Source organism: Myxocyprinus asiaticus, chromosome 8 (assembly GCF_019703515.2).
Source record: "Myxocyprinus asiaticus isolate MX2 ecotype Aquarium Trade chromosome 8, UBuf_Myxa_2, whole genome shotgun sequence".
Taxonomy (NCBI): Eukaryota; Metazoa; Chordata; class Actinopteri; order Cypriniformes; family Catostomidae; genus Myxocyprinus; species Myxocyprinus asiaticus.
Window position 1 is genome coordinate 2930134 of NC_059351.1, and position 27826 is coordinate 2957959.

A 27826-nucleotide genomic window follows, 5' to 3' on the forward strand; every position below is an offset into this window, starting at 1 on the left:
TAGTAATGCATTACACCCAACACTGCAGACAATATACTCAAGTGTAACTTAAACTTCATTGTCGACATTTTTTAATATCGAAAAATACCAAGTAGCAAAATGTAATTAAAATAAATAAATAAATATATATATATTTTTTCCTCAAACAATACTCCCTATTTATCCAACAACTTTACTAAATAAATAAATAGATATAATGGGGTAGGCGGGTTGTTTATATAGCTAAGCACCGCCCCTAGCCTGTTCTGACACGTGTCAATCAATTGGAACCGGGACGTTGATGACGCACTGTGACGTCACAGCCAGAGCCGGGGGGAAGGTGGACGGACAGAATGGCGACTCAGTGCCGGATCTCCAAGTGCACGGCGGAAAAAAAAGGATTCCGGCGGGAACTCGACTCATGGCGGCACAAACTCATCCACTGCGTCGGTAAGATGAAAGCAAAGTTTGTTCGCGTAGCTCAGCGCGGGGACGTATTGCACTCGGGTACACCATTCGCTCCGTCTCGCGCTCGGTTTCTGTTTTTGCCCGGGTCTCGCGGAGTTGCTAAGCGAGCGTGTCACGTTCATTACCGTAGCCATCGTCCGCGCTAGTCCTCGATAGCTTTTGTAGCTAACAGAACAAAAACGGCTCCATTTTCTTTGTCCCGACTTCTTGATTCCTCGATAACCGAGTTAGCGTTGCACTCATTGACCCTCTCTTCCTAATACTGAGGTACAGATGACCGTGTGATTCTATAATAACAATAATGATAACTGCTTTTGAATATATGGTGTGAAATATGCGGGTAGTTGAATAGATACCGCTTAACTTAAGCGGTGTTGACACTTTTGTTGAACCGAGTTAAGGTAGTCTTCACATAATTAATGTTTACTGCATAAACAGATCACTAAATAACCGTAATATTACGTCACGCTGTTGACATGTAATGCATTGCTGTTAATACGATAAGCTCGTGAACTTTTGTATTTATTTATTTTATTTTTTTTTGACATAATGTAAATGTAGTTGAAGTGAAGGGCGCCAGTCACAGTCATACATTTTTATCATGGCATAATGACCACATGCATCTGCAGTCTGTATTTGCTTTTGTTGTTTGAGCAGATTAGTAATATATATTATAATATATTGTATGTAATTTTATGCACTGATCAGCCATAACATTACAACCACTGACAGGTGAAGTGAATAACATTTATTATCCAGTTACAATGGCACTTGTCAAGGGGTGGGATATATTAGGCAGCAAGTGAACAGTCAGTTCTTGAATTTCATGTGTTGGAAGCAGGAAAAATGGGCAAGCGTAAGGATCTGAGTGACACAAATAGTGATGTCTAGATGACAGGTTCAGAGCATCTCCAAAACGGCAGGTCTTGTGGGGTGTTCCCGGTATGCAATGGTTAGTACCTAACAAAAGAGGTCCAAGGAAGGACAACCGGTGAACCGGCGACAGGGTCATGGGCGCCCAAGGCTCATTGATGCACGTGGGGATCGAAGCCTAGCCCGTCTGGTCTGATCCCACAGAAGAGCTACTGTAGCACAAATGGCTGAAAAATGTAACGCTGGCCATGATAGAAAGGTGTCAGAACACACAGTGCATCGCAGCTTGCTGCGTATGGGGCTGCGTAGCCGCAGACCGGTCAGAGTGCCCATACTGACCCCTGTCCACCGCCGAAAGTGCCTATAATGGGCACGTGACCGTCAGAACTGGACCATGGAGCAATGGAAGAAGGTGGCCTGGTCTGATGAATCACGTCGTCTTTTTAGATCATGTGGACGGCCGGGTGCGTGTGCGTCGTTTACCTGGGGAAGAGATGGCAGCAGGATGCACTATGGGAAGAAGGCAGGCCAGCGGAGGCAGTGTGATGCTCTGGGCAATGTTCTGCTGGGAAACCTTGGGTCCTGGCATTCATGTGGATGTTACTTTGACACGTACCACCAACCTAAAGATTGTTGCAGACCACGCACACCCCTTCATGGCAACGGTATTCCCTGATGGCATTGGCCTCTTTCAGTAGGATAATGCCCCCTGCCACACTGCACACATTGTTCAGGAATGGTTTCAGGAACGTGACGAAGAGTTCAAGGTGTTGACTTGGCCTCCAAATTCCCCAGATCTCAATCCGATTGAGCATCTATGGGATGTGCTGGACCAATAAGTCCAATCCATGGAGGCCCCACCTCGCAACTTACAGGACTTGAAGGATCTGCTGCAAACATCTTGGTGCTAGATACCACAGGACACCTTCAGGGCTCTTGTGGAGTCCATGCCTCAATGGGTCAGAGCAGTTTTGGCGGCACGAGGGGGATTTACACGATATTAGGCAGGTGGTTTTAATGTTGTGGCTGATCGGTGTATATCAAAAGCCACTGTGTTGTCACAAATGATCCGTTATACAAATTAAGAGAGACAAACAGCCTTAATCTTTTGTAAATTGTCTTTGTAGACCTGAAAATACATCATAGGCTTATCAACAACTTCCCTAATAGCACACGTACATCACCCAGACGTCTGTTTGATGTGCGTGTTTAGATCTGGAAGACGTATTTTTTTACATTGTTTGCTGTTGTGCAATAGGTCTGTATTGCTTTTCTGTCAAAGGTCTGTGCATGTACATCTCAGAGACATCTCAGATGTACATGTGCTATCTTGAGTTTGTGCTGGGAGGCAGAGGTTTTGAAAAATGTTTAGCAGCAATAAGCAGGGCCAAGCCGAAAATTGGCAGCAAGTGTCACACACTAAGCAAACCCCAAAGAATGCACAGAGCGAATATGATGTACATTAAATATGATTCACGAGTCACCCCAAGCAGGGCTTGAACCAGTACGCTTCTGATCTGCAGTGCACAAATGGCCAAAACAGTGACAGTCACCAGAGATAGACAAGTTGATATTACAAAAGAATTGGTGAGAAAATGTTGTAACAGCTCAGTGGTGTTGAATTATGCAGTGAAGTACGGCTTATGTTATAGTAAGCCCAATGTGAAGACCCAAAGGTGAACAGAAGTGCAATTTTAAAAGCTATACTTCATCGGATTCGAACACTTAATCTTTCAGGTTTTAGTCCAGATAATTACACATTGCACCACTCAGTTGACACAGCCCATCGATGGCAAAAAGACATGCCAAGGTTAGAGTCAACAAACTAAAGTCTTGGTAAGTTATCTTTTAAACTAAAGGTGGTGCTGTCTCCAAACTGCTCAGGTACCCACAGGATATGCTGTCAATGATGCATAACCAATTTTATTTCAATTCTGACAAAGTATTCAAAAGACGCATCAATTTATAATTTCAGTGTGAAGGAGGGGCAATATGAACAATGTCGGAAAAATTGGTATCGTCGAAATCCTCAAGCCCCAAGGAATCCATAGACACCAACCTCATGATTAAGAAATGGTTTAAAAGTTATGGGCAAAAATAGCAATTTTTGAGATTTCTTGACCAATAGGTTGCACTGTCACCAAACTTGGCATGTACCCTCCGAGCATGGTCCTAATGAAGCATGCAGAGTTTCGTTTTGAAAGACTAATGTGTTGCTGGGATACAGGCTTCTTCCTGTTTCACGTCGACGTTGTTAACTTTGAGTGGTTGCTTTTCAACAAAGGCGAAAATCAAAATTCATTACAGTCATTTTTGTGCGGCTCGGTCTGAAGAATATCTGAACAATGATTTTGGACGAACCAGAGAATGTTTGAAGAACATGACTAGAAAAAACGATAAACATCATAATCCGAGATGGTGGATTGTAATGAGCAGAGTTTTCATTGTTTTAGTTTAAGGGGTCCATTACAGTCAACATGAAAGAAATTATACGCCCATACAATTTTGTGTCTAGGCCAAACAGTTCAAAAGATTTGCACAAAAGAAAAGTAAATATTTGAACTGGTGGTGGCGCTATTGAGTTTGTCCCAGAGACCCCAAATTTTGTCAGGGGGCTGTTCAGACCCAGCCCTGTCAGTGTGCCAATTGTAATCATTTTATAATGAACACTTCATAAGACTGCCATAGACTCTCAATGGGGAGGAAGAAGAATAAGAAGAAAACACAGATAATAGGCTCTTCGGGATTTTGCCCCATAAAATGCTAGTTGTCTAGGGCATGTTTACTCTTTGGGATTTCTTTCTAATATGTTGTGTATTGTTACAGGGTTTGAAAGTATACTGGAGGGAATATATGGACCAAGACTGCTGCAAGATCTCAATATATTTGATGGTGAGGTTTTATGTTGTTTATTTATTGGATCATTTTATTCTTTGCTTGGTCTAAGAAAATTAGTCCTTTCATCAACTCCGTGTTAAGCTTCATCTTTGATTGACACTAATCGTGATTCATCTGATTCTCCCCCAGAGTGTGAACCAGAGGCTGTAGATGATTGGTCCATGGATGCAAACTGCTCCTTTTGCAACCTGCAGCTGGAAAAACTGAATGTAAGTCATCCCACAGAAGCCACAAAAAGACTAAATTAGTGTGTTAGCTGGTAAGAAAAAGCTGGCTTTGACAGTTGAATAGGATGAATAATTCTGTGTGTTTAGCAGCTGTTGTTCTGGTTATTTTTTAATTCAAGCTTTCATCTTCATAAGGCATGGTTAAAAAATTGTCATAAGCACATACAGTATAATCATAACTGAATGAACCTCAAGCCTGTGAGGCTACAATCAAGAATTTGTGCTGAATGTGGCAGGTGTCTGATCAGTCCACTCTTTTTGTGACACAGGACCATCCTCCCACTGTGATCGTGCCTGGGTCGCCACCCCCTGCTGAAACCCCCCCACCTCAGGGCCAGTCCTCCTCTGAAAAATTCCAGTGCCAAGCAGACCGATTCCTCCACGCTATATTTCACAAAAAGGGTGAGCAATATTACCTTACTCCCAGGACATCTTATCTATGGGGCGTGATCTCATTGTGACAGCTAACTGATACTTTATCATTGCTCTGAAAGACAATACTAATGTTATGCACTTTGATCTTACCATTAGGACCACCTAAAAATTATATTATATTCACCTATACTTCCATATAAAGGCCTATTCACACAAATGCAAAATGTAAATGCAAAACTAACTGCCGCCGCCAGGTCTATTCATTCCAAGACTGAAATGAATATTTGTCTGCTGAAATGACCCCTAAATTCACTCCTGTACAATAGGCGGTGCTGAACTGCAAACACATCATGCAAGCAAGCTAGTTTAAAGATTCTGTCTAATGTTAGCAATGAATAATAATATACAGCTCAGGAAAAATTAAGAGACAACTGCAAAATGATCAGTTTCTCTGGATTTACTATTTATAGGTATGTGTTTGAGTAAAATGAACATATTTGTTTTATTCTATAAAGTGCTGTCAGCATTTCTCCCAAATTCCCAATAAAAATATTGTCATTTAGAGCATTTATTTACAGAAAATGACAACTGGTCAACATGACAAAAAAGATGCCGTGTTTTCAGACCTCGAATAATGCAAAGAGACAAGTTCATATTCATTTTTAAACAATACTAATGTTAGGAAGAGTTCAGACATCAATATTTGGTGGAATAACCCTGATTTTCAATCACAGCTTTCATGCGTCTTGGCATGCTCTCTACCAGTCTTTCACATTGCTGTTGGGTGACTTTATGCCACTCCTTTAAGCCACTCCTTTATGCCACTCCTGGAACAAAAATTCAAGCAGCTCGGCTTTGTTTGATGGCTTGTGGCCATCCATCTTCCTCTTGATCACAATCCAGAGGTTTTCAATGGGGTTCAGGTCTGGAGATTGGTTTGGCCATGACAGGGTCTTGATCCGGTGTTCCTCCATCTACACCTTGATTGACCTGACTGTGTGGCATGGAGCATTGTCCTGCGGGAAAAACCAATCGTCAGAGTTGGGAAACATTGTCAGAACAGAAGGAAGCAAGTTTTCTTCCAGGATAACCTTGTACGTGACTTGATTCATGCGTCCTTCACAAAGATGAATCTGCTCGATTCCAGCCTTGCTGAAGCACCCCCAGATCATCACCGATCCTCCACCTGGTCATCTAAAGATGACCTTTAGACCTGGAGAGGCCTACAAGCTACAGTGTCTCACACTCACTGTGAAATTTGGTGGAGGATCGGTGATGATCTGGGGGTGCTTCAGCAAGCATTTAAATGTGGGAGTGAATCCGCTAAAATTTTCATTCCATGTGTGGATGAAACACAGAACTGATTTCCGCAATAGAGCGCAACAGTGCTGTCCACTTATTCGGTGTCTGGGTTCTGCGAGTATTTTTCCCATATATTTTTTGCATAGGCTTTTTATAAAATCCTCTATAAAAGAGTTCTAAGACCAAACCAACCAGCTCCGAGGTGAATTGCAACATCAAAAACTTTGTTTTGAGGCAATAAATTATTTGAAAATTGGACAAAAAGACAAAGGTACAAGGTTGTGTACTTAACATCTTTCGTGAGGGTACAAACTACAATCCCATGAAGTATTGCGAATGATGCAATTTAAAGAAATGATGGGAATATATCAAACTATTGGTTTTAGGTTGTTAAGTATTGAAACAAAATATTGTACGTTTATTGCGATATAGTACAAAATGTACAATGAGTAGTTTAAGGGTAAATGGAGATTGTCACTTACAGTGCGTCGTGGGCAAATTATGTGGGCTTTGTTGGAGGCGGTTCTCCGATTGGTGAACGGTTCTCTGCTGTGCCATGTGTAATGTACTTGTTTACCAGGAATTCCGCTATCAAATACGCAATTTTCGCCTCAATTCGGGAGGCGGAGGATGAATCTCAGTTGCCTCCGCATCTGAGACCGTCAATCCGCGCATCTTTTCACGTGGCTTGAGCACGTTACTGCGGAGACATAGCGCAAAACATGCTATTTAAACAATGAGCACGTTTACAAGCACACCCAAAAATCTTAAAAGCTTATTTTAAAAATCAGACAGCAAATTTGAAATAATCGCATTATTCTCTACTTCTGACGTCAAACTGTGAAGAGGCATCTGCTCAACATGTGCACATTGGATGAGCCGGTGAAAATGCTGAGTAAGGTGTTTACATGGCATGCAAAATCGGCATAATGGGCAAAAATCTACCCATGGGTTATTCATAAGCCGTTTATGGGCTTTACGGCGATAAACAAACACGGTTTATTGCATTTATATGCTTAAGCATAATTGGTGTAAGCCCGTGCATGTAAACGTGCTCAGTGAAGTTGAAATAATGCAGACAGATGGCTTCAACAGAAGCATATACCATCGATGAACAACCTCGGAGCTCAAGGTAGGTCTGTTTTGAAATGTTTATAAGTTATCATTAAAAATCAGTTTGTCTATGGAAAAATGTAATGGGTTTTTTACTTCCAGAACCAGACTGTTGCGCTCTTATTGCGATGATTTACAAGTGATAACCATAGCAACACTTCAGTGTCTAGCGCCTGTGGTTAAAAGAACAATATACATCAATAAAAATGGAAAACAAAAAGATTTAAAAAATAACAGTAAAACCTGGGGCCTGGGTAGCTCACTACCACCCCTGGAGTCACAAGTTTGAATCCAGGATGTGCTGAGTGACTCCAGTCAGGTCTCCTATGCAACCAAATTGACCCGGTTGCTAGGGTTGGTAGAGTCACATGGGGTAACCTCCTCGTGGTCACTATAATGTGGTTCTTGCTCTCGGTGGGGCGTGGTGAGTTGCGCGTGGATGCCGCGGAGAATAGCGTGAAGCCTCCACACGTGCTACGTCTCCGCGGTAACGCGCTCAACAAGCCACGTGATAAGATGCACGCATTAACGGTCTCAGACGCGGAGGCAACTGAGATTCGTCCTTCGCCACCCGGATTGAGGCGAGTCACTACGCCACCACGAGGACTTGGGAATCACCCGAAGCTTCCAACGGCATTAGGGTAACACGCATATATAAACCTATATATCTTATAGGTCTATCTCATTTTTATAATAACGTTATAATTCAGTGGTGAAAGTTGGCTTTTATAAAATGCGCACTTCCATTGTTCCGAGTTCGCTTTGCATTTTCTTTCCGCCGATAAAAGCTGATCCTCGTCTGTTTGTTTGCAAGACTCCAATAAGAACCAGATACAAATAGAGAAGAACTGAATAAAAATCTAAATATAACAAGTATTGCCTTGTAAAATAACTTGGTTTTTGCTTTAACCATTGCTGCACATTTTTAATGTCTTTCTTATTTAACACACTTAAATGAACTCATCTGCTGATTAGTGGACCATTTCATTTACCTGAGCTGGGTGTGTCAAATCCAAAATGCGTAGTGCTGGGAAGGCTTCAGGAATGGTTTGAAAATCCCTGTGTTGTCTCATAAAGCTTAGTGTCTATTGTCTTTAATTCCATTTGGACACCGCATGCAATAAATTATTCAGCCGAAAATCTATTTGTGAGGTGAAATAATGCACTTTTACCTAAGGAAAATCTTCAATGCATAGAATTTTTCTACTTCATAAGATAAGATCTTCAACTAGTGCTGTGTTCAATTTCCCAGAGTTCCCTCAGAGCTGCGATTCAAGTATACCAATGGTGGCGCAGGACTTGATGCGCAAGATGATTCGGCGGTTTGCCTTGGATTATGCATGTAAAAGTCAGTCTCATGAGGGACTGATTGGCCTGAGTGACAACTCTAACCTTCTCCCTCAAGAAACAGATCCTGATGGGCCCCTGGACCTCACTATCAGCCGGGCTTCCCAGGCCCTGCAGCAAGGTTAGTACCATAAATGTTTTATTTTAAATGGAATTCACATCTGTTTTCACTTCAGGAGATCAGCACACCGTCATGTACGGGAGTTTGTAACTGCAATATTATGTCGTTGATTCTTGAGACATGGGACAAAATGGGCTACATAACTGAAAAAATAAAATGTATGAAGAAATTTTGGATTAATCCGTTCAGCGTGCTCAGGGGTATTCATCAAGTTTGAGCACAATGTCCTGCCTTTCCAATGACTCAATATGGGTCAACACTGCCAGATACCTAAAATGACAAATTTTACTGACAAATCTGGCATTCCACCACGGTCTGATCTGACAGTGTTGACCAGCAGTTGCATTATAAAAAATCTTTATCCATCACTCTGATGGACTAAGTTGTAAAATGTCTGTCATGGTCTATTTTTATCCGTCATATTTATCATTTCCCTGAAAAGTACCAGGACTACATTCAGGGATGTCACGTCCACAATAACTGATCGGACTGGGGGCGACATGTCCCTCTCACGGCTGCCGCAGTGAACTGAAGGAATTTGTAAGAGGTAGTCTACCATGGACAGCGGCCACTGCTTTTTTCTTTTCTTTTTCCATCAAGGACTACTGGGCAAACAAAGTCAGTCAGGTTTATTGCAGCTGCAGCAACAAATTACAAACAAATTGGGTTTGGTAATCCAGTATTTTACATGACAGTGGATATACACTGATGAGCCACAACATTAAAACCACTGACAGGTGAAGAGAATAACATTTATTATCTCAGTTACAATGGCACTTGTCAAGGGGTGGGATATATTAGGCAGCAAGTGAACAGTCAGTTCTTGAATTTCATGTGTTGTAAGCAGGAAAAATGAGTAAGCGTAAGCATCTGAGTGACTCAAATTGTGATGTCTAGACGACTGGGTCAGAGCATCTCCAAAACGGCAGGTCTTGTGGGGTCTTCCTGGAATGCAATGGTTAGTACCTACCAAAAGTGGTCCAAGGAAGGACAACCGGTGAACCGGCGACGGGGTCATGGGCGCCCAAGGCTCACTGATGCATGTGGGGAGCGAAGGCTAGCCCGTCTGGTCCGATCCCACAGAAGAGCTACTCTAGCACAAATTGCTGAAAAATGTAATGCTGGCTATGATAGAAAGGTGTCAGAACACACAGTGCACCGCAGCTTGCTGCTTATGGGGCTGCGTAGCCGCAGACCGGTCAGAGTGCCCATACTGACCCCTGTCCACCGCCGAAAGTGCCTATAATGGGCACGTGAGCATCAGAACTGGACCACGGAACAATGGAAGAAGGTGGCCTGGTCTGATGTGGACGGCCGGGTGCGTGCATGTCGTTAGGGAAGAGATGGCAGCAGGATGCACTATGGGAAGAAGGCAGGCCAGCGGAGGCAGTGTGATGCTCTGGGCAATGTTCTGCTGGGAAACCTTGGATCCTGGCATTCATGTGGATGTTACTTTGACATGTACCACCTACCTAAAGATTGTTGCAGACCACGTACACCCCTTCATGGCAACGGTATTCCCTGATGGCAGTGGCCTCTTTCAGCAGGATAATGCATCCTGCCACACTGAACACATTGTTCAGGAATGGTTTCAGGAACGTGACGAAGAGTTCAAGGTGTTGACTTGGCCTCCAAATTCCCCAGATCTCAATCCGATTGAGCATCTATGGGAATGTGCTGGACCAACAAGTCCGATCCATGGAGGCCCCACCTCGCAACTTACAGGACTTGAAGGATCTGCTGCTAACGTCTTGGTGCCGGATACCACAGGACACCTTCAGAGGTCTTGTGGAGTCCATGCCTCGACGGGTCAGAACTGTTTTGGCGGCACGAGGGGGACCTACACGATATTAGGCAGGTGGTTTTAATGTTGTGGCTGATCGGTGTATCAAAGATTTTTCCTATAAATGTTAGATGCGTTAACTTATTACGTTCTGTCACAAATAATACTATGAGGCAAGCTGATCATTCCTATAAACTTAGCTATATGTAGCCATATTAAAATGTCTGTAATAAAAAAATGACATTTCATAACAGGTGAGTCTTGTGAAAAGTTCTATTTAATAATTTGCAATGCTAGGGAATGTTACTTTTGAAAGTGATTTTACATTTTTGTGCCTATAACAAAAAGTTATGTTGTATCATTAGTTTTTAAGTTACTCACTTTGCATAATCTCACGGTCATTTCTGAGAGCTCGCTCTCTTTCTAAAACATACACAGTGTGTAAAGTGACAGTAAAGATGGTTAAGATGAAAACTGATGTGCTAGGTTTAAATTGTTTTCCTAATTTTATTTTTATCTGTTAAAACTTAGGGCTGCACAAGTAATCGAAGTGACCTTGTGTAAGGTGAAATAAATAAATAGTCTGATTAAAAGTTTATTTGCGCTGCTGTGCCCTGTCTGTATTTTAGTGCGTCATTACAGTGTTTTTAGAGCGGTTCTGTGCTCCATAACTCCATCTTGTTCTAAGAGTAACAGATGCACAATGAGGCCTTTATTATCGTCTGCAGTGGTGGCATCTCGGTCTCCGCTGGGCACATGTATCATAATAATAATACGGGATACAGATGAGGTGTACTTAAAGCATCTTTATTAAATGACTCCGGAGTAAACTGGATTAACAGCAGCACCTGTTGAGACTGCAAACATTCGCTCTTTCTTCCTCCAATCTTTCCTCACACAGAGCGTGTTCCCCTCATTAAATCTCGAGTGGGAACGAGTGAAAGCAGAACTGATTACCGACATTCAACAAAATGAAAAGGCAAGGAACCTAGATAAATAAAATAAGTCGAGATACTATAATGTAATGCATTGTTAAAAATATAATAATACAAAAATCACTGTTGTCAGTCGATAAGAATATTGAATCGTGATTAATTGCATGATTTTTCATTGTTAACCGCAGATTTCGAAAGTATTTAAAGTTGGCATGAAACGGAAGTTGCGACCAACTTTATTTCCTTATTGTGACGTACACTATATTGCCAAAAGTATTCGCTCACCCATCCAAATAATTGAATTCAGGTGTTCCAATCACTTCCATGGCCACAGGTGTATAAAATGAAGCACCTAGGCATGCAGACTGCTTCTACAAACATTTGTGAAAGAATGGGCCGCTCTCAGGAGCTCAGTGAATTCCAGCGTGGTACTGTGATAGGATGCCACCTGTGCAACAAGTCCAGTCGTGAAATTTCCTCGCTACTAAATATTCCACAGTCAACTGTCAGTGGTATTATAACAAAGTGGAAGCGATTGGGAATGACAGCAACTCAGCCACGAAGTGGTAGGCCACGTAAAATGACAGAGCGGGGTCAGCGGATGCTGAGGCGCATTGTGCGCAGAGGTCGCCAACTTTCTGCAGAGTCAATCGCTACAGACCTCCAAAGTTCATGTGGCCTTCAGATTAGCTCAAGAACAGTGCGTAGAGAGCTTCATGGAATGGGTTTCCATGGCCGAGCAGCTGCATCCAAGCCATACATCACCAAGTGCAATGCAAAGCGTCGGATGCAGTGGTGTAAAGCACGCCGCCACTGGACTCTAGAGCGGTGGAGACACGTTCTCTGGAGTGACGAATCACGCTTCTCCATCTGGCAATCTGATGGACGAGTCTGGGTTTGGCGGTTGCCAGGAGAACGGTACTTGTCTGACTGCATTGTACCAACTGTGAAGTTTGGTGGAGGGGGGATTATGGTGTGGGGTTGTTTTTCAGGAGCTGGACTTGGCCCCTTAGTTCCAGTGAAAGGAACTCTGAATGCTTCAGCATACCAAGAGATTTTGGACAATTCCATGCTCCCAACTTTGTGGGAACAGTTTGGGGATGGCCCCTTCCTGTTCCAACATGACTGCGCACCAGTGCACAAAGCAAGGTCCATAAAGACATGGATGAGTGAGTTTGGTGTGGAAGAACTTGACTGGCCTGCACAGAGTCCTGACCTCAACCCGATAGAGCACCTTTGGGATGAATTAGAGCGAAGACTGTGAGCCAGGCCTTCTCGTCCAACATCAGTGTCTGACCTCACAAATGCGCTTCTGGAAGAATGGTCAAAAATTCCCATAAACACACTCCTAAACCTTGTGGAAAGCCTTCCCAGAAGAGTTGAAGCTGTTATAGCTGCAAAGGGTGGGCCGACGTCATATTAAACCCTATGGATTAAGAATGGGATGTCACTTAAGATCATATGCGTCTAAAGGCAGATGAGCGAATACTTTTGGCAATATAGTGTATTTCCGAGTGAAACGGCTTATCAAACAAGAAAAACAAATGTAGGATGTGGACTTAATTTTCTCCATCGGTTGTTGATTGGATTGTGAAAAGTGGCCGTTGCATAGCAGAATGTAGTCAGATCTGAATGCGAGTTTGCAGTCGTTACAAACACACACTCCTTCCACCGTGCTGCTCGAGCCAGAGCCGGTTATCGGTGAAATTGAACAGCGATCTCAACACATTGATGATCAAACTGACAGTATAAACGCACGAGCACATCACGGTCTTCTCTTATGATCAGGCTGTAGCCGTTGAAAAACAAGCGAGTAAAAGATCACAATATTTTAACGTTTTGAATCACAGTACACTAAATATAGAGGGGAAAACACTTACTCATTCTGTACATCCCAAGATAACTGCATTAAAAATATGAATAAACTCCAGAGACATCCGAAGCGTTGTATTCAGTAGTGATCACCTCAGCAATTCAGGCGTGAAATGTCACGAACACCTCTGCGAATTCGCCGTTATTCCTCCTCATTCGAAATGTAAAGTCATGCAAGCTGGCCCGTAACTAAGTAAGTTGGGGTTAAGGAATGGGAGGTTTGGTGGAAAACAGCCGAAAATACACTTTTTAATTTCTGCATTAGCTGCAAGTTTGTTTATACTGAAGGGTATATTTCCACCGGTTAAAACAGAGTACCACTACGTCAGTCATTTCACCGGAATATCAAGTCATGATATTTCGATTAAAGATTACAAGGTTTTTTTTTTATTTTATAAAACAGCCGATATGCATGGATGAATTGTTTATAATGAGTCCAGTAACATGCATTAATAAAATAAATAGGGTCAATTTTGATTTTATGCCAACTTTAAATTTGACTGTGTATACTACTATTCTTGTCAAAATTCATTTAGTCCCTTCTTATAAAAGAAAACAATATGTAACAATGTTTAATTAACATTTTCCAAACAAAGTATTCCACAATATAAAGACAGAAATGCACTGAAGTAGCACTGATTTAAATAACATTTAAATGTTTTACAAAGTCTAAGTGGGAGATTGACTAATTGAAAAAAACTAGGTTGTGTTATTCACTGCAGTGGACATTAAATCTCTTAATCTCTCATCCTCCACAATATTATTAGTGACTATCCACTTTGCTACAGCAATTGTGAAGCTGCATTCACGTAATTCGTGCTGTTTTTTAACTCCACATGGAAAACGTCTAGTTTTGCTTTTAGCGCTGGCACTGCGCATGTAAATTATACTTAATCCAATTCCAAATTGTCCAGTTATCCGGTAAAACGGAAGCGCGACACGGCGCCGAGGTGACACTGATCCTTCACACTAGCAAGTCATGTGAATGCAGCGTTATACAGGTCTCATCTGGGTTTTTATTTGTACAAAAAACATGGTAAGAGGTCCTTTCTTCATTGCATGATTATAGACAAGGAGTCACTGTTGTGTGTTTTTGTGGTGTGAGCTCCAGTGTAATGACCCCAGGCAGACAAATCTCAAAGGTTCTGCCCTAATCCAACCAGTGTTCAGAACTCACACGGAGCCGAATGAAATGTCAGAATCTAATGTCAAATTGGTAAATGCGTCGATTGCGATTAGATGAAAAGAAAATCGGTGATCGGTATTCCTGATCAAAGCATCCCTAATATTCATGTTGACTGGGTTCCAAAAAATAATGATGAATAGTGGGCTGAGACCATATAACAAAGTGTACAAAAACAGGTACACAGTGGACAGGTACAATTTGAATAAGAAGATTCAAGTGCGGGTTTTTTCTGTTTTACCGTTTTATTTATTTATTTGTTGCCGAAGTGAAAAGGTCTGAGTTTGGTTCTTTTTAAAAGGTCTCCTGTGTGAACCCTCAAAGAATAGTGCAAGTCTTTTATTGGCAGAAAGACATGGGCAAAAATTACCGAATTTTGGTAAAAAGGAATCACTTACTAGTTTTGTTTATCATATTGCAGTTCAGATCGCAATCACAGTATTTTTCTAAATAATCGCAATGTGACTTTTTGTCCAAATCATGCATCCCTAGTCAAAATTATGGAAAGCATTTGGAATTATTAATATTTTGTCAGTATTTAAAATTGCTACATGACAGAAAGCACGAAACACACAGCACGCCCGGTGATGTCCGATTACCGAACGAATGACTCTTATGGGCTGGTTTTTTTAAGTGAATCAAAAGCACTTGTACATCAGTCAGAGCAGTTACCAAATTAATCTTATACTGATGCGCAAGTTATGAATGTCCAACTTGAAATGAAATAAGAGCTGTTAAAACATAACACAGTCTAAACTGTCTCTGGAACTGTTTCTGTTTATTTAATGTTGTGATTCAGACCTGTGAGTCTTCAATCATGCAGTGCAGTTACTAACTGGTTGTTCATATGACAATGTGCAGTTATTAGTAATACCTGAGCTATGTTGTAATCAGTGGAATTATAATACATAATATTATATCTAGATATATATGTTATCACATTTCTTGTATATTTAATATAGGGTTAGGATCAATTATTGGATTGCATTTATGCCTCTAAAAAGTGTGCAAACATGCCTTTTACAAGAATCGTATTAAATTGATTTCTAATTTGTTATATCTGCTCTATAGAAATCAAAAAAGTTATTTTACTGGGTTTTCAGATGATCTATCTTACTGTGTCTTTAATTATGTCTAACTCGGGGCCTGGGTAGCTCAGCAAGTAAAGACGCTGACTACCACACATGGAGTCGCGAGTTCGAATCCAGGACGTGCTGAGTGACTCCAGCCGGGTCTCCTAAGCAACCAAATTGGCCCGGTTGCTAGGGAGGGTAGAGTCACATGGGGTAACCTCCTCGTGGTCACCATAACGTGGTTCTCGCTCTCGGTGGGGTGCGTGGTGAGTTGTGCGTGGATGCCGTGGAGAATAGCGTGAAGCCTCCACGTGCTCCGCGGTAACACGCTCAGCAAGCCACGTGATAAGATGCGCGGATTGACGTCTCTGACGCGGAGGCAACTCGCCACACGGATTGAGGCGAGTCACTACACCACGAGGACTTAGAGCACATTGGGAATTGGGCATTCCAAATTGGGAAGAAAAGGGGAGAAAATCCAACAAAAAACTCAGTATGCACAGTGAAATAAGTGTTTATCTATTTACCTAATGTAATTAAGATGATCTTATGCATTTGCACTTAAACTTGATTAATAACCTTTGTTTTTAATTATTATTTTTATGGATTTCTTTTCGCAGTAGATGGAGTACTTGACCTCTCTAAGAAAAACACATCTTCAGAAACAGCATCTACACAGCAAAAAATTTCAGGGTGAGTACTTGAGCTTTTCTTGTCCTGTTTACCAAGTTTTGTGTTTTACTCAAGAAAATTCTGGTACCAAAATGGTAACACTTGTAACTAGTAACATTTTGACGGAGTAAAATTTCCAACATGCTTTTTTTATTGGAAATAATTCTGACCCTTTTATGTACAAGTCTGTTTCATTTGTATCCTATTTGACCATTATGTGTGAACAAAGTTTAATCCTCAAATTTGATGCAATTTTTGATGTAGAATTTAGTGTTTGTTTTATTGCACTGCCAAAGGGGTTGACTCTTTTCTAACTTGTTGGAAGGTAACGTCACATTTGCCAACAGTCAGGGGCTTCACTTGTTACTCTGTGCCACCTGTATTTATTTATTTTTTTATTTATTTATTGATGCAGTATTTTCACATGAGAAATAAATAGGTGAAATACAAAATGCAGCTGCATTGCAAAGATACTGGAAGTACTTCCATAGATGCTTGTCTTTCACCACACGATTGACGAGAGACTGTCCTTCCAAGAAGTATCGTTTGCAACCTAAGGCCAAAAACAAACAGTGATTACACAATTGAGAACGAGTGATGTTACCAAAAGACAAGGCAGTAAAGGAGTGGACCCTGAGTGTGTCCTGTCATTTGGTCCGCTCACCCGTTCGTTTCTCATCCTCCCACCCACCTCCCCTTAGGAGACCAGTCAGAGAGGACTATTTGGATCGCAGCTCTGAGTTTGCAGAAGGTTTGCTATCTAAAGCCTTGAAAGATATTCGGTCTGGATCACTGGACATTCACAAAGCAGCCATACTATACGGGATACCTCAAAAAACCTTACAGCTACGGACAGAGGCCTTATCACCAGAGTGGAAGGCAGGAGGACCACAGATCTTTGGAGAGAACGGTAGGGGCACAAATGCGTTGTGGCCAACCAATGACACACGACTGGTCCTGCAGAAGGTAGCGGCCTGGGCTCGCACTCAGTCTGAGCAATCTGAAGTAGGAAAATTTAAATTTCTCTCTCCAGAGCACACTGAGCTGAAGTTCCCAGCAGCAGTGGCTGCTTCGTCATACCTTCACCATTTAACCCTGCAGAGGATGGTCTCGCAGTTGCGGGAGCAGAACGACAGACCCCTTTCGAGCTCTGAGCCAGCCACACCTCCTCAGAGTCCTGCCATTGGTCCAGCTGTGCACATCCGAATCCCTCAGGTACGCCTTAGTGCTCAACCCAAAGCCCAGCTGGATCTGGCAGGCTTGGTGGATGTGGTGTACCAGGCCAACAAAGCCTCCGACGGCTCCACTGCTCTCCACAAGCTGAAGTCCATTCTCCCCAAACAGGGTTTGGTCGAAAGCCACTCTGGCCTGGAGTCACGTCTACTCCAGGGTGACCTGCCTCCACTGTGTCTGAACATAAAGAATGGGAGTGTCGGTGGGAGCGTCACTGGAAGTGTTGTTGACTGCAGTGACGATGACCGTCGAGACAAGCAGCCACGGAAAAAACGGGGCCGTTATCGACAATATGACCACGACATCCTGGAGGAGGCCATAGCCATGGTGATTGGTGGGAAGATGAGCGTGTCGAAAGCGCAGGGTGTCTATGGGATTCCACACAGCACCCTGGAGTACAAAGTGAAAGAGCGAACTGGCACGCTCAAAACCCCTCCAAAAAAGAAGCTCCGTCTGGCCGAAGCAGCAAGTTCAGGATCTGGAAAGTCAGGGACAACAACCAATGCCTCAACTACTGCCTACAAAAACAGTCTTAACTGAAAACCAAAACCTCAACTGTTTCCTAGAGATGGTTTTAACCAACACACATCGCCTAAACTACAGCCAACAAAAGTTTTTTTTAACATGCAGTCAGGGCCTAATGCAGACTTGGAAGATACACTTGAATCCTTAACCACAAGTTATATGGTACATTTCATGAAATCACAAAACATGCCTTTTAAAAAGTCTATTCAGGGGTTTCACTGTGGTTATCTTTATGATTATATACTTACGATATTGTAAAGCACTGTTGTTTTTTTAAGTTAAGTACGGTTTTAAAACTAAGAAATATTCAGGTTTTGTTCATACATAAGCTAATCTCAGCTTAATGATTGTCGAATGCAGCTTTCACACTTAGTCTGTGTAGCAACTGGTCATTTCATTTCAAGTCTATTCTCACAGTATTTTATATGGTGTCTGTGTGGCAACTTCGGGACCGTAAGCCTGAAATGCCTCATTTAACTAACTAGTGGGAAATGTCAGTCCTTATATGCAATGGGTAGGTTTGGATACCAAGTTGGAAATGCAACATAATGCATGTTAGAATGGTGCACGGGATAGAAAAAAGCTTGATGCAAGTCTCAGTGAATGTGTTTTACAAGGAATAATAATAGATTCATATTCATTACTTTTTCAGTACTCTGAACTACTGTAATCCTCACTCAGATTCTGCTTTATAATGTTGTTATTCACACTTAAAGGCGTCGTTTTGCCAGTCCACTACACACTTCATGAACAAAAGCGGTTCAGAGTACGGTGCTGCGGAGTGTGGATCAGAATTTGTCCTTGTTTGTTCCATGATGAAGTCATCATGGGAAGGGAATGCAAAGCCTGATCCAGGTGCTACTCTGAATTGCTCTGTTTGTATGGCCAGATTTTTGTAGTCTTGCTGCTCTTGCTTAATTGCGTTCTTTTCTCTTGTTAATGATAACTATAGCTTTTAATGACCTATTAGAGTTCTTATAGTTTGGACCTGTTTTTGAACTGTTTCGGAAGCTCTTGTAGTTCAAGAGTAAGATTCAGTTGCACTTTACAAAAGATGCACACATACTTGTTATAAGTTATCGTGTTTCATATTAGCTATGAAGAATATGGCCGTTTACTGACCTTGAATGGCATCTTTTTATCATAGTTCTGATCTCTGATTCACAAGTATACCTGCAGTGCTTTGCAAAGTGCAGCTGAGCCATTATGTGAATTTTGTGATTTAAGCTTCGGAGATATGAATAGTTCCATATGCAATGTTAATGTTAATTTTTGTGTTGTGAATGTTCTGTAAATGGTTTACTGCTTGCTCCTCAAAGTTAAATGATCCCCCAAGAAGAAAAAGAAACATTTATTATATTTAACTCTGATTTAAAAGCATTTATCATAACCCATCCTGAATGTTCTTCACAGCTCTTAAATTCAATAAAACAGTGCCTGCTCTTACAGCTACTGCAAGGTTAGTGTACAGGCTAGTAGCAGTTTTACTCGAAGAAAATATTTGAAAAGAAGTAATGGATTTATATACCATTATGAATCATTTATAGAATTTGTGTTGTGGATTTCCATGCTATTACTATGATTACCAATGTAACAAACTTTTCGGTTTTTCTCGGGGATAGATGCGTCACGGGCACGGTCTCACTTTTACCGTAAAGGGCAGTTATACAAGCGTTAATGACATTTAGATACTTTAAATTATACAGATGTATTCTCAGTGCTGTGCTTTCAGATTTTCATTATGTGGGATCCCTTTAGGCTCCCTATGGGGAATATTGGTCCCCATCCATATCACATTGTAATCCTAATGTTAGTGTGTAGAAACAATGCCAAGGCAGTCTCGTGTATAATTCACATTTGAGTATTCTCAGGGTAACAACAATCCTATGAAAATTGTGGAGCATGTTGGTGTTCGATCTGTTCTTTTATAATCAGATAAGGGCCCTTAGGATACCGTTGAAGAGCCAAATATGGTTCATCCAAAGCCAGTTTCTAGACAGTGTGTGTTTTGGAGTGGTTATAGTTCAGAAAGGCTAAATGTAAAATTATTTAAATTACATTTCTTTCCTTTGGAGACCATTTGTCTTGATGAGATGGATCACTAAATGGATTAAAATCACCAGTTTAGGCCTTTCAGAGTACATGTAATTTCATATTCATAACAGTTGCAGGATATGATTCATTTTGCAATCAGTTATTTATGCATATATTTGTTGCACTAAGATTGATTTTATACGATTCCCTCTAATTCTAATATCTAATCGTATTTGTGTTTGTGTTATTTAATTTGATGTAATCAGACTATGAAGTTTAAATGTTGTGTTGATTTTGTGTTGAAGCACTTCGTTGCTCTTGCACATTGATATGTGTGATGCTTTACTGCACTTGCATGCATAAGTGAGTTAATTGTCCTGTAATGTTCTTCAGTGTGTTTATATTTATTCTTAATGACTTTTTGATCAACTTGAGATGGGGGGAATACTAAAAAGCTGTTTGGTCCTTTAAACATTTATTTGTGTCTAAAATATTTATATTGCTGTGGTCTCTTTTTTAACATTTTAGAATGTTGGGGCTAATCAAAATTGCATTAAGCAAAAATGACATTTATTGTAAATTTAAGATGGAGTACTGAAGGCAAATTACTCTAGTGCTCTTTGTAACTGTCCTACATTCAGAAATATATCATTTTTCGACCCAAGGTCTTTAACAAATCGATGTCTCTGGGATTGAGCTATATTTACTTTGCAAAACAGACAAGTAGCCTATGTAATTTTACCGGTTTATAATTGGGTTTTGTCAAAAGACATGTTGATTGTCAGAAGACCAAATTAATTAGGTTTTATAAAATGATTAAACTGATATTCTGTATACAAAGTTTTTCTGAGTGTAAGCGTTACTACAATCGCCATCCTTTGCCTTCAAGTTATCAATAAAAACGTATGTGTACAGAAGTGTTTGTACTTTTTTTTTTTTCCCCTAATACATGCTTGCTATAGAGAGGTGGATTTTTGCAATACCTGTTAAACGTAATGTGTGTATATATAAATGTATCTGCAATGCTGTGTTATTTGATGCCTTTATTAAGATGAACAGTGATCTTTTACATTCAGCTATGCAACGGTTTATAGAAGGATTTTACTGAGTTTTCAGTAATTGAGCCATCTGTTGCTTTTGTTCAAGTTCACTCCGATTTACTCTAATTCAATATTTAAACTACTGCTATCCCACACAATCAAGTGCATTACTGAATTAATGAATGAGTAATGATTTATCCCCATTTATCTATATAGTTCCTTAGGGCCAAATGAGGAGGACCAGTCCAGACTGGGGAAGGAGGACGGTTCTAAAGCTCCAGAGGTCTGGAGAGTCACTGTGTTGGAGAAAGTCATGTCTTCGCTTTGTTCCCGCCATAGATTGCTGCTCTATCACATTCTAATGGACATGAAGGAAGACTACAACATATCTGAATCTCTGCGGGATGCTCAGAGACGACAGTTTAAGGCTGAACCCCTCTACTGCCATGCTGACAAAAAAATGCATAATGAAATCCAAACAGTTACATTAAGTGACTGCTCTGAAACTGCTGCCGTTTGTTGTAGAACAGCTTGTAGGGTTTCAACATGTGTGTTTGCTCCTATATGTGTGTGTCTGAAGAACATTCATGGCCACTCCTGCCAGAACATAGCCATGGCATGTGTTGGCAAAGTTAGCTGTTCTAACTCTACTGTTTGTTGTACAAAAATATCCCTGTGCCAGCATCAGAATGATCACGCCTATATTGCTTATCCAAGAGGTGTCCCAGTCAACTCCAAAAACGTTTTTAACTCTCATATTGGCGGTAAAGGAAGTCGTAGCCCCTCTCCACCACCACTCTCACCAAAGCCTGTGGACACTGAGTGCAAAATGGCTGCAAAGACAAGCATCTCCCACATTCAGGACTGCAAGGGCCTGAATATGGCACCACCTCCACTCCTACCTCACAGAACAGAGTTTGAAGACACAGCTTTGCACTCTAACATTCTTCGTTTGGGATCTACTGATGAACATTGCAAGAAGGTTGTGACATCTCATTCACAAGCAGAGAATGAGAAAGAGAATGACCACCAGTGTGGATCTTTAATAGGAGACCTAATGGATCGAGTCACTGAAAAGCTCAAGAGTATCCAACCATCAGAGAGGGAACAGACTCTTTTTACCCATGCCAATCAAATCTCCAAGACAAGTGATGACACCCATTTGACAGAGATTATAACAACTGTACTACACAATAGTAGTGACACCGATTACAACCTTAATGAGCTTTTACAACAGCATGTAGCCACAGAACAGAAATCACCTCAGACACGTTTCCGTAGGAGATTGGAAACTTTAGAGGCCATGAGCAAGTCACCAGACCTTCCATCATCACGAAGACAAAGCTTACAAATCAAAAGAGATTTGGCCAGACTTAGTCCATCATATTGCAGGAGGAAGATAGGGTTTGAGAGAGATAAGTGTCCAAAAAATGTTAAACCTCCCCCCACACATGCTCTTGTTGATCAATTTGAATGCAGTAGGCTGGAGAGAGTATCCAAGACGGTGGACACAAAGCCCCTAAAAGATTCCTGTGACAATCTGACAACTCACACACACAGTGATGAGACACAGCATATTCAGGAGAACCAAGAAACCCAACCCCAACATATTGGTCTTAAAGAACTACTGCCTCGTGATAAAAGGGCACAGTCACAAACTACTGGTTGTCACTGGAAGGCGAAAGCAAATACCCATGAAAAGAAAAGGCTAACTGTTCAAATTGGAAGGTCCAGACGAAATATTGTTCCACCCCAGCGTTTCTCTTCTTACGTCACTGAACCACGAAAGATGTATTTTGCGGCCTGTTTTTCAGAAAGTATATTTATCAAGCGTTCCCCTACGGACAGCACCTCAACAGCACTGTCAGAAGAAAGTGTCCGTGATGAACAACCATTCATAAATGAAGATGAAAAACAAGACTGTGATGTTCCACAGAACATGGCTTTACTGAAAGATGACATTTCATCCAAAGAAGAGCCACTTTGTGAGAATGGCAATGATGGAAGGAATCACCATAAACTGAGTTCAAGAAAAAGGAAAACAGGCCAAAATTCCTCATTACCATCAAAAAGATCTAAACCTAATAGAACAAACAGTCTAGACACTGACTCACACTGTCCTGCTGTATCTGTGTCTAACTCTACAACCACTGAGAGTGTAAAACATGCTAAAAAGAGCCCGTCTGGATTGAAGTACAACAGTCCAATAAAGCTTATGTTTGTTTCCACTGTGAGAGGTGAAGATGGTGTAAAATATACACTCAAAGCAGCCGCCTCTGGCTCAAATTCACATGGAGAGATGTTTGATCCATGTGTAGAATCGTCCTGGGCAGGCAGTGCAGTAGATGAACGTGTGCAGGATTCAGTCATTGATCCTGCTCCAGGGAAAACCATTGAGCGTGGTGGGAACAAATGCACCTCACCAAAAGAAGTGGCTTCACTTGATGTATTATCGCCCAGTTGTTCAAACAGTGAAGGTGTGAACCAAGAAACAGTACCAACTGCACATCAAACAACACCAGTAAAAAGGCGTCCTGGGCGCCCCAAAAAATTAGGGCCACAAATTGAGAAGTCTGTGAAACGTCCCATTGGCAGACCTCCAAAACCAAAAATGGTAGATTCAGGTGCTTCAAGAGGTAAAACTGTGTCCAGTGTGGTGAATCATAAAACATCAGAAATGTCTTGTAAGGATGATGGAAACAAAAATCTAAAGATTACCATAGTGTATGGAAGATCAAGAAGGGCAAGGAGGGTAGTTTCTGAGGATTTGGGTCATTTCCCAGCACACCAACATGTTTATGAAGTATTTAATAGTGGCATGTACAGTAAGACATGTTCTGGAATAACAAGCAGTGATGATGAAATGACCAAAGATCAGCTAAAGGATCTCAATTTGTTTATGCCTGTCAAAGATAGGAAATGCAAAGTCCATTCCAGCAGCAACATCAAATGTCAAAGTGACACGGCAGCATCAAGAAAACCAGGAAGACCTCCCAAGGTCAAGATTTCTGGGATTTCTGTCACAGTCACCACAGAATCACCAAGGCAAAGATACATACACATGAAAAGGGACACACAAGATTCACATCTGCACCGAAGGACACTTCTAGTTGAACTTGAACCTTCCAAAGAGCAGAAGACGATCAGTATTCCTACTGACATTCACAAGGATGAAGTGGATGCACTGAAAGAACATTGTCAGAATCCTAGAAGGACACTTATACCAGTGAGACATTCCATTAGAGAGCGGAAACCCTCCATTCATTTGCTCCACTCTGTTGCTACTGCCAGGTCCTGTGCGCTGGTCCGTAGGTCACAAACACTACTACTGAATAAGGCTAGATCGGAGGCCAGCCATCCTACACGGAGCAGACATGAGGAGCCACCAAACAATGCACTTTCCACAAAGACCAAGAATGTCAGCTGCATGCAAGATATAGCCCGTTTTTCTGCTGTGTCAGTGGACACAATTTTCTCATCTACTGAAGGTTTTAGGTGGTGGCCTACCTCAGCATCACCTGAGATCTTAAATGAAGAATTAGCCAGGAGGATCAGGCTGATGTCCAATACTTGGGTATCGGATGTCCTAGAGGCCAGCAAGTCAGTGGAGATGAAAACCAGTCTTGAACCAAAAACCTGCGAGAGGCTTAGTAGTTCTGAGAGGAAGTCTGCCTCTGCCATCAAAATGCTCTTTGAGAAAAGCTATAATATGGAGAAGCTCTGTAACTGGTTTATGCAGACCACAGAAACTCAGTCCCTTGCGATTGTAAAGAAGACGAGTGCAAGAAATCCCAAGGAGGTCTTTCACTACAACTCCAGCAGACCTAATTGCAAAGTGAATATTTGCCCAAGTCCACAGGCAGAGCGGCTCAGGAAACATGTAAAAAAATTTGCTAAAGTTGTCCCAAAGAGTCCATCAATGCACAAGCAAGCTCAAGAAATGCTGTCCATGGCAAGGAGGTCACAAGTCAAGAGAAAGCTCTTCAACATATCACCATTTAAACTGAGGCATAATGTAGGGCAGCAGATGTCTAGGTCTAAAGGCACATGGGTTGCCTACAAAACAGCTTTGCTCAGAGTAAGGCTAAAGTTTAAAACCAGGCACAGGAAAGCATTAAGAGCTGAGAAGGCACACAAAGTCTTTTGTGGCCAGATGAGAACAAAGACTTCAGGTGCTCAGACTATTGAATTGTTAAACGAAATGCCTAATTTGGTAGATAAAACACCCACACCAGCCATGAAAGCGCAAAATGCATTAAAGCTTTTAGTTAAAAGCCCAGGTATAGTCGAAGCTTCCCAAAAGATTACAGAAGAAAAAAGTATCAGCTCCAAAGCTTGGAGTCCTGAGTCCCTGAAAGAGTGCAGGGTGTTTCTAAAAAAGATCAACTCCCCAAACACACAATCAACGACGGAGGAATGTAACATTTGCACAGTAAAGCTCTATGATGTCTCTCCAGAGCAAGAGGAGACTGAGGGCATTATGATGGGGCGGACACTAAAATTTCCAGTACAGTTGCCCTTATCCCCAAAAAGCCAGAGCAACAGAGGCAAATGGAAAAGCTGCAGCACAAGAACATCTCCCCCAAAAATGCTCAGACAATCAAGGAGCAGCAGGGGTGTTCTGGGAGCGAGGTGGTGTGACTTTGTGTTCGGTAAGTTGTCTTTTAGCATTAGTTCACTTTAGTTTGTCTCTGTAGAGCATAGTTTAATTGACATTAAAATTGAATAGTGAGTTTTTGTAACACTTTACAATATGATTCCATTTGTTAACATTAGTTAATGCATTAGGTAACATGAACAAACAATTGTATATTTTTAACAGTATTTATCTTTGTTAATAAAAATACAATAGTTCATTGTTCACGTTAGTTCCTAGTGCATTTGCTAATGTTAACTAATACAATTTTTGATTAAAGGAAAATGTATTACTATATGTTAAAAATAACATTTACAGCATTTGTTAATCTTAAAGTATTTTTCATGGTTAGTTCATGTTAATGTTAACAAATGGAACCTTATTGTAACACATTACCAGTGGGGGTTTTATTGACTGGGGGAGTGTGGATGGTCTTTTTTCAATGTTGGGTTGGTGTTTTTATCAGGTAAAGATTTAAATATCGCAGCATGTCCCGTTTATATAGTTTGCATTCTCTTCAGAGCTCAAATATCAATGTCTCCAATTTGTTGTTTACAGGATCTTTGAAATAATTTGGGACCAGACTCCAAGACATTCTCTTGAACTCAAATACAAGGTGCCTTTTAACAGTGGCCTGTCTGAGTATCACAAGCATTACGACACGGGACCTCAGCAAGCATCATGTAGTAAAAAGATTTGACACTTGTCATTATTTAGACACTCGTTGCACTATTTAAATCTACTTTGATCTTTTGTTTGTGAAATGATTTTTTTCCCTTTTAAAAGCTCCCTCATGTTATTCTTGGTGCAGATCAAGTGAAGGAAAGATTGTTGCAAGGAGTATCAAAGGTTACATGAGGACTATTCTGTTTGTCTAACCTGTGATATTGGAGTCTCATAGCAGAGCTCAACCTGAGACATATAAGCCAAACATATGTTCATTTCAAACATTCATCTACATTTTACAGTATCTTGTAAAATAGCTCTTTAAATGGGTTCTTTGCAAGTACTTTTTTTTTTTTTAAGGTAACATGGCAATCTTTTTGTTGGAAAAGTCCCTTGATGAAAAAACTGCTTAAGCTAGTGTAAATGGGTTTGCTGGTCTCTTGGCTGGTTTTGGACACTTTTCAGATGTTCAGGTTTGGAGACCAGCTTGAAACAGGAAACCACCATGTTTTCTTTTTTTTTCTTCAGTAGGGTGTAATAGTTCTCTTATGTGCTATTATTAAGTCAGTAAAAACAACTCAGTTCTGTTTACTGTCCAGTCAGACTGTACTCACAAAGCATGAAGAATATATTTTTATTTGTGTGTGTGCGCATCTCTGTATCCAGTTAGTGTCCTCTTAACTTCCATGGAAACCTTGCTTTTCTTAAACTTCTGTGAATTTTGACTGTTTGCCAAATTGTTAATTCAAGCATTAATTTACAACCTGATTTTTGTTTTTGCACTACCAAGCTCCAACTGTTACCCATTTTATTTTTACTGACAACTATTATGTATAACGTCACTGTGGTGCAATGTTTTAGTCTCTGAAAGCCAGACTTTTTTAATTAAAAGCTTTTAGGGTGATCTAGAGACATATGTTCCACTTATAATTTCTTGAATAGAAGATATTTTGTGCAAACCTTAATGTGTGATCTATTGCAGTATGACACCTACCTCCTGATATCTACTGGTAAGGCACGGTGGTCTCAGCCTAAACTGGTATTGATTACCCTAGTGGTGTAACTGTGTGGTTAGCCAGGTCAATCAACTCGGCCTCTACCAAGAGCATTTAAACTAGTTATACTGCCTGTGCATGTTTAGTTTGCTCCAATTTATTTATTTCAATACTGCATTGCTAGCCTTTGTTTCCAACTGCTGTTGGTGTTATTAGTCTATGACCCTGTCCTTTCCCCCTTGTAACAAGACTGGTTTACGTCTGTGCAATAAAAAGCTTAGTTGATGCTACACTTTTAAACAACCCCCGCTGTTCTCCTTACATTCTCTACTCCGAGAAAACTGGTTCATTTTGACATGTAGCCTGGATTTTTTTTTTATCAAACTGGTTACTACTAGATTGGATAATTTAGTGTCTGGATCATGATTCGCTAGAGGCATTTGTTCTTAACCTACTGAATTAATTACTAGATTTGC

General features: G+C 41.0%; 1 protein-coding gene across 2 annotated transcripts; it reads left to right on the forward strand.

The window, feature by feature from the left end:
• The first annotated feature begins 289 nt into the window (after positions 1 to 289).
• lcorl (ligand dependent nuclear receptor corepressor-like) lies at positions 290 to 27653 on the forward strand. 2 transcript variants are annotated; one of them, XM_051704977.1, is made up of 8 exons: positions 290 to 429; positions 4147 to 4212; positions 4348 to 4427; positions 4715 to 4847; positions 8488 to 8703; positions 16170 to 16242; positions 21270 to 25705; positions 26248 to 27653. In XM_051704977.1, exons 1-8 carry the CDS (start codon positions 333 to 335, stop codon positions 26259 to 26261), a joined length of 5115 nt encoding a protein of 1704 aa, XP_051560937.1. In that variant the 5' UTR covers positions 290 to 332; the 3' UTR covers positions 26262 to 27653. The 2 variants fall into 2 exon arrangements, with proteins under 2 accessions (XP_051560937.1, XP_051560938.1); XM_051704978.1 differs by lacking the exons at positions 21270 to 25705; positions 26248 to 27653 and adding an exon at positions 16923 to 21053.
• Positions 27654 to 27826: the final 173 nt, after the last annotated feature.